Source organism: Corapipo altera, unplaced genomic scaffold (genome assembly GCF_003945725.1).
Source record: "Corapipo altera isolate COAL_440 unplaced genomic scaffold, ASM394572v1 22, whole genome shotgun sequence".
In the NCBI taxonomy this organism is placed as follows: domain Eukaryota; kingdom Metazoa; phylum Chordata; class Aves; order Passeriformes; family Pipridae; genus Corapipo; species Corapipo altera.
The window spans coordinates 2,964,052-2,973,612 of NW_020884886.1; the positions used below are offsets into that span (position 1 = coordinate 2,964,052).

The 9,561-nt window shown below is 41.9% G+C and overlaps 1 protein-coding gene across 1 annotated transcript; it reads right to left on the reverse strand.

Moving 5' to 3' along the window:
• Positions 1–5,419: 5,419 nt before the first annotated feature.
• On the reverse strand, positions 5,420–9,333 carry S100P (S100 calcium binding protein P). Its single transcript, XM_027642903.1, has 2 exons — positions 9,020–9,333; positions 5,420–5,703 (listed from the first exon to the last, which is right to left on the reverse strand). The coding sequence occupies exons 1-2, from the start codon at positions 9,155–9,157 to the stop codon at positions 5,554–5,556; spliced, it is 288 nt and encodes a 95-aa protein (XP_027498704.1). The 5' UTR covers positions 9,158–9,333; the 3' UTR covers positions 5,420–5,553.
• Between the last annotated feature and the right edge of the window lie 228 nt (positions 9,334–9,561).

A 9,561-nucleotide genomic window follows, 5' to 3' on the forward strand; every position in this document is an offset into this window, starting at 1 on the left:
AGCCCTAAGGAAAATAAATACTTAAACATTAAAATGCTTCCAAAGCAAACCCACAATTCCAAGATTTCAAGCCTTCATCAGGTTTAAACCCTTTTAGGTAGCAAGGCTAAAACTGCGTAAGTGACCTGCAGGTTGCTTCTTGTACTTACATCCTGGAGAGGAAGTTCCTGGCTCTCGCAGCAGACCTCTGCTCAGCTTTCTTACTCATTTCTTTTCAGGAACCTTTTGTTCCTTCTGAAGGCAATAGTCAATAGGTACCTAACGTTCCAGAGACCTACTTCTTCTTGTCATAAAACAAAAGAAAATATTATTGGCAATTTTATCTAAACAGAAAGTTATAGATTCATGAGAAAAAAAACCCAGTACTTTTTTCACATATAATAGAAAGGTTTAAAAGGCAAACTGAAATCCATTTATAGAATATTCCAGTGCCTAGTCCTGCAGCATAATATGGTATATGCATCTATTGATCACCTGCTGGAGAGTAGCAGAGCTGTGTCCTTAAAAAATGAAGTTTTCTCTCCCTTCAGATAATGATCAGCTTCCAGAATGGAGCTGTGACCCAGGGATTTGTAGGTTGGTACAGGTTTTAGAAAAAATTATTGACTAGGAAGAAAAAAGAAGGGAATTAGTCTGGTGAGGAAAATGGCCCGAAAAAGCTGAACAAAAGCATAGTCAATTAGCTGCTGGAATGACTAATTTCCAGGTGGGTGGATCTGAGCAGCCTGCAGAAACCTGTGTAAAGCCCCAAGGCTCTGCTCCCAGCACGTGAGAGAGGTATCTCAGAAAGGGACCCAAAAGCATGAGCACATCTGCTGGGGAGCTTCATGACACAGTCAAAAGGGGATGGCCCAGAGGAAGCCAGGCAAGCTCAGAACCCACTTGGGCTGCAGTCATGAACCCTCTTTAGCAAAATAGAGACATAAATCCTTCCTTCCAGGTACTTGAGCAGGAGTCAGCTTCATTTTTTTTCATGGAAGAGCTTTGCTGAGCTCTGCGGAGTGGTTAGGGTGGGGAAATGTGCCAGCAGGACTTTGACTCTGCTGGTGGTGGGCTGAGTATTACCCGCTGTTTTATGGGGCAAGAGGAGAAGGTGCTCCCTCGGGGAAGAAGATGAGGGTGAGGAGGAGGAGGAGCAGGAGGAGAAGGAGGAGGACATGGAGAAGGTGCTCCCTGTCCTCCTCTGCTGACACCTTTTCAGCCTGTTGCAGAGAACATGTCGAAGAGAGAGGACCGGGGCAGTGACCATAGTTCTACTGTTCAGTGGTTTGGGAACTCGCCTGGCAAGGAATGTCTTTTCAATTATGCCAGCTGTGTATTTTGTATTGAACAGTTACTAAAATACAGAATCTGCCCTTATCATGTATTTGGGACACAGACACCTGAGCAGCCAGCTATATACTCCATCTACCAGGCTATAGAGACATAATGCTTCTCATGTACCCTGTTTCAGACCTCCTCAACCTCACTGGCCTCTGCCACAATGGAGGGAGCCAGTGTCAGGTGCCCTGGGCCTCCTCCTCTTTTGTGCATGCAGCTGGTATGTGTGGGTTTCAGGCAAGGAAAAGTTTGAACACAATTTCCCAGCTCTTACAGGAGCGTTTCACAGTGAGACTTACATAAAAGACAGGTAACATCTCCTCCTCCTTCTCTGCCCACCTTTTGTAAGGAAACCAGCAGCTAAAATGTATTTTGTGAAGGGCTTGATTTTGGCACTCTAGACCAAGTGGTGAAAGTGTACATTGCTAGTGTAGGATGCTCAGAGGGCTCTGGGAAAGAAATCTCCAGTTTCCGTCCCCAAACTGCATTTACTGGGGAGATAAATGGGATGGTTGACTGGGTGAATTATTTTTTTCCATGAGCCTCGATGAACTTGAAGGCAAAATAATGAGGAATGTTCCCACAGCATGTGACCATGAGTGGCTGCAGGGTTAGGTAATATTATCCTGTTTTCTCCTGTATTTACACTCAGAAATAAGATTTCAATATGTCATTTTAAAAACTGAAGAGTCACCAGATTTCAAAATGCCAGCTATAGATACTGGAGGATCTTGATCCATAGAATTGATTTAGTGTTAATGTGAATTTATCTTTTTTTCAGTATAAGATAATAAAAATACTTATTTACTGGTTTACTGACTTTTGTTGACTTCTACCTTTAAGCCTTGCTTAATTTGGAGCTCAACACATATGATGATTTCCCATATCATCATTTGCAGGTATATATATTTTCCCATACATTTTATTTTCTGTTAAGATAATTAAGTCAAATATGCACAAGCCACAACTGTTAGCTTGTATATGCCAAGTTGCTCTTGAAGTTGTCTTTTCCTTTCTCTTACAGTTGCCTATACTGTTCCTTAAACTATCTCATCCTACATAATGCATTTAGGTCTAAGAGCTGAGATTAAATGGCAGGTATAAAACCAGGTCTAGCATCTCTGTAACTTGAACCGTGAATGACAAAAGTTTTCTGAAAGAAGAAAATACACGGTATGTTCAGGGTAAACTGTGGGTTCATAGTGAAAATTAATAATACTGTGAAAGAAAATTAATAGATGGAAAGATACTAAAGTTACTCTGTTCGGATGCTTTTAGGTTAAATAATATATTCTGAAAAGTCACTTTTGTTCTATGGTAAGGTGGGAGCTATATGTTAATTTCTTTTATTCCTGGATCATTTTCTCCCTGAGGTGTCATCAGTTGAATTTTCAGTACTACATTGCAATGAATATTCATTACAGAGTTAAGCTTTTGAAAAATCTGCAGGGAAAAAGGAAAAAAAAAAACCCTAAACCCCTTTTCTTTTGCCTCTTTCTGCAGCTGTGAACATGCACAGCTCCTTCAGGTTAGCAAAGCAGCTCATAGCATCTGTGTGCTCCCAGGCACTGGCTCTGAGCTCTCAGGTGTCCCCTCATGTATGGTGGGACCAGAGGGCCTAACGAGAGTTCAACACAGGAGTAAGAGTTTGCAGGGTTGGGGTCTGTAGGAACAATGAGAAATAAGATCCCATGCATTTTAGAGCACACTTGAGCTGGTGGCAAGAGGGGTAACTCAGGTACTCCCTCAGGGAAGTGAAGGTGCTTGAGCTCATCACGAGAGGTCTGAACCCTTTTGGGAGGTGGAGCGGTCACAAAGCAGCTTCAGGCTTCTGTGAGCAGAACTGCAGATAAGCAGGGTAAGCCAAGTCCTCAAGCACAGAAAAAAACCCTGTGGAATACAAGGAAAGTGGTCAAAATGGCATTAAAGAGTGAGTCAAATAGTATGGATATTGGACACTGGGGGCTGGAACTTCAGGAAATAAGAGTGAAACGTCACAGCTCTCAGTGCTCAATAGTATGGTTTTAAAAATCCAATACATAAAAAGGAGTGACAAGGTGAATCCCTTGGCTGACAAGACAGGAGGAGCTTTTCACCAACCTTCTCTTTAAGGGATATATTTTAAAAGTAATTTCAGTGGCGTGGAGAACAACACTACAATAAATTGCACAGGGGGTTGCAAATTACAAATAAGGGGAAACTCTTTCCCAAGAGTGGGACTGGGCTGATGCAGCCCTTCCAAAAGCTCAAGAAACTGAGCCTCTGCCTGGCCCTCAGCTCCTGCTGTTTCCACTGCAATCAGTGAAATGCTCTCAATGGGACATGGCAAGTATTTGTCCAGACATAATTATACCACAATGTTAAGAACACTTCTGATTTTTTTAATCTTAGCACAGATTCTTTACATTCTGTCTCAATAATGATATATGTAATTTTGGGCTCAGTGAGAAATAAAAAGGCTGCATTTAGTGCCACACAGTGGTAAAAAAAATAATTTCAGTGAGGATGGATATTCTGAAGCAATGCAGAACATTAGATATTAATGCTAAACTTAAAAAAGGAACCATACATTTTAAAAAATTAGGACACACCAATCAACTAGTGATAGATATCACTGAGATTTCCTCACTTGAGGACGGTTTATACCACTAGCCAGCTAGATGTGCAATATAGGAAATTTGACTCTGGAATTTATAATCAGCTTACTCTGCAAGAAGCAGAGCGCTTTGCTCATTTATAGCCTTGACAAAATAGTGAGGGATGTGACACTGGAATCTGCCAGTCCTTGCAGGTGGTGAGCTGAACAGAAGCCATTGGGCACAGCCATGCTGGATTAGAGCTGTAAAAATATCTCAAATAATATGGAGTAGTCTCTGAAAAAAAAAAGCTAATTTGGGATCCCTGGATTGGGAAGAATTTTGCACATTTTGGTGATGAGTAGTTTTCTTGCTTATGTAGTGCAGAGAAATATTACTGTTGTTAATTACACAAGTAATGGTACTTCTGCAAGTGTGATGCATTTTATAATGTATGTGATGCAATTAATCTCCATCCATCCAGGACCTTTAGCAACCCTCTGAGTGTTGTCCAGAATGACCATGTGCCACAAGGATTTGGGGACTAGAAGGCAGACCCCTGCTCAAAACGATTTATTGCAAGAGCTCAGTCTCACAGGGCCTCCAGCCAGAGCTGGTTATAGCTCTACCTGCACAGCATGTGCAGTAAGACAGGCAAAGACTTGGCTTTTGGTACAGGATAGGAATAGCACCAAACAGGACATAAAGAAACTAAGTTTAATGGTTTTGCAGTTTGCAGTGGGATGCTCACCTGCTTGAAACTACAGATTGAGTCAGTCTTGTTCCAGCTGCAGAGTTCCAGCTGATGCCTGTTGCCTGCTCCTCTGAAAGCAAACTCTTACAGTTCTCCACACAGACATTTTTCAGGTAAAGAAGCAATAATTGCTGACATTAGTCTTGCTTCAGGCAAAAACAATATGGCACACTATTTGGGAGGATATTTAAATTTATTTAAAATAAAATGGTTGTAGTGTACAACCCTACCTACATTGCCAATACTAAAGTAATGTCAATATATTGGTATAAAAGTCTTATGGTGTTATAGGAAAAAACTCTATATGAGCTGGGTGAGATGGTTCACCAGCACACAGAACTGCACAGAATCCTCTGTGCTGAAAAAAAAAAGGTGTTTGGGTTCGTTTTGTTGTTTGAACTGAGAAGGAGCCTATGAGGCAGCCCTGGAACCACCATGCAACTGAGGGTACCAAACAGGCCCGAGGCAGCACCAGTGACACCTGTACAGCTGTGGTGGCACAGGTGTGGATTTGGGCTACAGTCTGTCAGCGGAAGTCTGGTGGCTACATCCCAGAGATGTTGATGTATAAAAGCAGCCTCCAGCTAATCCAAGGCTCCAGCAACCTTCACCCTTGTGCAACCTCCGCACTGGGATGAATACTGAGCCTTTTGGCTAAGAATAGAATTTTAAAAAGCAGAGAGAGAAACTACTCCATGTGAGTTAGTGGGAGCCACTAAACCCAAGCTGTTCCACAAATGAGGAGGAATTAACATTCAGGACAGGGATGTAAGCACAGTAGAGTTTATTTTTACAGCCCAGCATGCTTGCAAACTTCATGGCAGTACATGGAAGGAGTGAAGGGATCCATACCACTAGCATATGGAGCACAGGCAAAGACAGCTTCTGTGAGCAGTTTGACAACTATTTGGCTGCATTCTGCTCGAAATATTTATGACAGCAACAAGTCAGAGCTGCCACAAAGAGGACAAATTCTTTGAAGTCCACTTGGGAATCTCCATTTTCATCCAGGTTCTTGAAGACTCTATCAATAGCATCCTTGTCCTTCCCTGACTGCAAAAGAAAAGAGTAGGTTGAGATGAGAGGAGGCACAACCCTAATGAAGCAGCATCTCTACCCACACCCCAAATAAGGTCCCTAGTGGGGCTCTGGGCCCTTACTGAGGTGGGGAGGGGCACCCATGGAGCATGGTACCAGCTCAGAAACACGGTGCCTTTGGTACCTTTCTGTTGCGAATCATGATAGAGTTGCCTGGGAGGTGGATGTGTGCTGGAGGTGTAAAGGCTCCTGCCTGCAGCCCTGCCATCAGCCTGCCCAGAACATCAGGTTATCATATTTTCTGCTAGTGAGACCTTTTTTTCCTTCTTTTTTGCTTATTTTGTGCGTTATATTTCTGGGTATAGAGCCATGAGTTCCTTCACACTGTGCTTGGCTGAGGCAACTGCTCAGCACCCAGCACAGGATGTGGGACCATGTGGAACTGCTCTACCTCTCCCTGCCCATCTTGGTGGGAGCTGCACATCTTCTCCTGCTGCCTGAAACACCCACCCTTCCCATAGGAACTCAGGCCACTGATGGCTTCAGGCCCAGGCTGGGAACTTTGGGTGACAGGAGGACCAGACATGAGTCCCACCATCTTCAGGGCACAAGCGCAGTCTCAAGTCTTCCCATCCTCTGCACGGGGAAGCACGTGCTCCCTGGGTTTGTTACACCTGAGAGCTGCAGTCATGGAGAGACATGTTTTCTACATTTAAAACCACATTCATCATGATTAAAGCTGTGTGACATAAAGCCCTGAGGACATCACCCAGATGAATTAAATGCTGTGCGTTCCCCATCCGCCCCCTTGGAGAGGCTCAGCTGGAGCTCAGGCAGTTTGTGGTTTTGTGAAATGATGCTTTCCTGGGGCAAATGTCAAATTTAAGCTTCACTGAATACCTCCACCCCAGAAAAGGTACAAAGAGCCTCAAAAGTGCTTCAAGACCTGCTGCAGGAGCTGGTGGTTGGGAAGGTGCCTCCTGAAGCCAGTGGGGATGCTGAGCTTCAGCTACTGCAGCAAAAAATAGTAGAGTAATCTTTTTCTAAGTTTTGGTTTTTTTGTTTTTATTTTGCCAAAATTTACTGAAAAAAAAAAAAAAAGATATTTGCTAAAGTAGCTAACAGGAGTGCTTTTCAGTCTGAGTCCTAGCAGGGGTTAACTCCGCGGATTTTCAAAAGCGCAGTTTTAAAAATAAACAGGAGGTGGCAGTATAGACCTATCTAACCTAGGAGACAACCGTGAGGACTTTGTTGCAGATAAATCTGATATTATACTAGAAAGAAATTACATAACATTTTGGAAAATTTCTGCCAGTTTAAAATATTTACTACCTTAATTTAAATCTGAAGGCAATTCTTGATCATGTTCTAGTTAACTAAATTTCTCATTCTGTAATTTCATGTTTCACTTTAAATACATGCGCCTTTAAAATCACTAAAAATTGAACCAGTTCTCTAGATTTGACTGATGAATGTGTCTGGAAGTTTTTAATCCTTTTCATTTTGTAAATTAAAATGAGTTTTAATTTTATAAGTGAAATATATGAACTAGTTTTAGCCTCTGAATTACTTCTGAAATGCACAAGTGGGAATGGTTTTTTTGAAACTCTTTATAACTTCCTTCAGTCTTGTGGTATTTCTGCCTCTGACTGATTCAAGACCTTTCCAGACAGTTGTGAGCTGTGTCAGCTATAACCAGTTCTAAGGCCAAAAGTATACATGAGCATTTTAAAAACACTGTTTCCCAGAATTTCTTGCAAATAAAAAAACACAGATATAAATTTCAGGAAAATGCAGATAAAAGTTTTTTTCTGAAGTCAGTTTTATGGTTTTTTGTTGCAGTTACCTGTCTGGAAGGACAGCAGGACATTGTTGGTCTAAATTTATTTGAAGTACGGGCATAAAAGTGCTGGTTTTTTTCTAGAAAAGGTAAAGTAGGAAAGGAAGATGGAGACTAGAACATAAGAGGACCTCTGGTTAATTATCTTCCTTGAGAATTCCAGTTTTTGCAGCAGTTGCAGGAAATAAGTAGAGCCAGTAAAAGCATCTGTAAGCTGGAAAAAGTGGTGCCTGACCAGTAAACACAGTCAGGAGAGACCTTTGAGCATCGCTCCATTTGGTAGGTATCTAGTGCAGTGGCTTCCCAACTTTATTTAGACCAAATATTGAGTGTCTGGGGGATTTCCATGCCCTCTTAGAACTGTGGTTTTGTTGTTGGTTTTGTTTCTCTTTACCTGGGAGTGCTATAGGTAACACACAGCTCTGTGCTCAGGAGCTGGACACTTCTATGATGCTGTTTGGTCAGAAGCACTGATCTGTTTTATACAGCTTTTTCAGGAACATTTTAATCTATTTCCCCTGAGCCACCCAGGTGCTTATTCTGAATATTGCACCTCTGTTTCGTTTGTGAGATACAAATCCAGTAGCCATGGATTTCATGCAGTGAATTCATATAGCTTGCATGGAAAGACACTAAATTATGTCATGCACCCTGGCTGCAGTGCCCTGAAATAGTTATTAAAAACCTGAATTATTCTGGAGACAAAAAGTGGGAGCCACACATGGACCACTTGGTTCTAGACTTTTGTCATTAAGAACAATAAATGCACAGACAGAGAAACATTACTCTGATGTGGAAAGAAAAAGAACATTAAAAGTATGTTCTGGATTTTTAGTGAAGGGAAGCAAATACAAAACAATTAAAAATGGAAAGCATTCTGTCTCCCTGGCAGCTAAAACTTTTACTATAACATATTAAGTATCTTGAATACCTCCTTAAATGCACCTGATCATCACATACAAATCTATGTTGTAAAATATATTTTCAGGTCTTTCTTTTGCTATTAAAGACAAATGCCAAACACTCTGCTCTGAATTCATCTGTTGTTCTTGTTTATGCATCATTTTGGTGAGCATACTCTGTATGTAGTATAAATACCTGGAGAAGGTAAGTGTACAAATATTTAGAGAGATTCCCCATCTGTAATCAAGACCTTCAACTGCTGACAACACAACCACCTTCACAGCAGTTGTGACATGATGTGAGCTGATAAATCCAGAACCATAGAAGTAGTAGGTGAATTCTGAAGTTGAAATTCAATCTATTTCAAAGCCATTGTCCTGATAGCTCAAGTGATGAATTTAGCAAACAGAGAATGGCCCTAAATATTAGAATCAGTTTTACACAGTATGTGCAAGGCATCTTTTTTATTTTACATTTTCCTACAAACCATTGCATATTTCTGGATGCAATTTCCCTGATAATGTACTGAAAACTGTGCCTGCAGGCAGCTCTTGCACCTGCTACACAGAAACGATGCTGTTCTCTTACCGCAAGGAAGTTTGGGAGCTCTTTTTCCAGGAGAGTCTTTAGTTCTGCTTTGCTGAGGGTTTGCCTGTTGCCATCAGTCCTTGCATAGTTGTCAAAGACAGCTATGATCATTCCCATTGCAGTTTCCAGCTGAGACATGTTGTTGCTGGAGTGTGGCTTTCTCCTGAACAGGCACAGTCAGGGTTCTCTCAGAGGATGGAAACTGGTCTGAGTTTGGGGTTCTTTAAGCAACTGTCCCATCCAATGAACAGTCACACACCAGAGGGACAGTTACCCCTTGGCAAACATCCATATCTGAGCACCGCCTGGAGTACACACCTCAGTGCTCACAGCTATGCAAAACTCAAGTTTTATCGCCCTGGTGTGACTGGCACAACCAGTTGCTCACCAGTAGAAACCAGCCTCTCCTTCAAGATACACAGTGTGACTAACAAACAAAAATCAGATTTTGTTATTGGCTGTTTGCTCAAGATTTGTTCTTTCTGATATGCCCATGGGAGCAGCAGGTTGGTAGCCCAGCTTTGGCACAGTATGTGCCGGCC

What these genes read in the sequence shown, in the direction of transcription:
- S100P (XM_027642903.1), bottom strand. Translation starts at nt 9,157, where the DNA reads ATGTCTCAGCTGGAAACTGCAATGGGAATGATCATAGCTGTCTTTGAC. An exon ending in AGCTCCCAAACTTCCTTGCG is followed by an intron (nt 5,704 to 9,019) that starts GTAAGAGAACAG and finishes TTTCTTTTGCAG; the next exon opens with TCAGGGAAGGACAAGGATGC.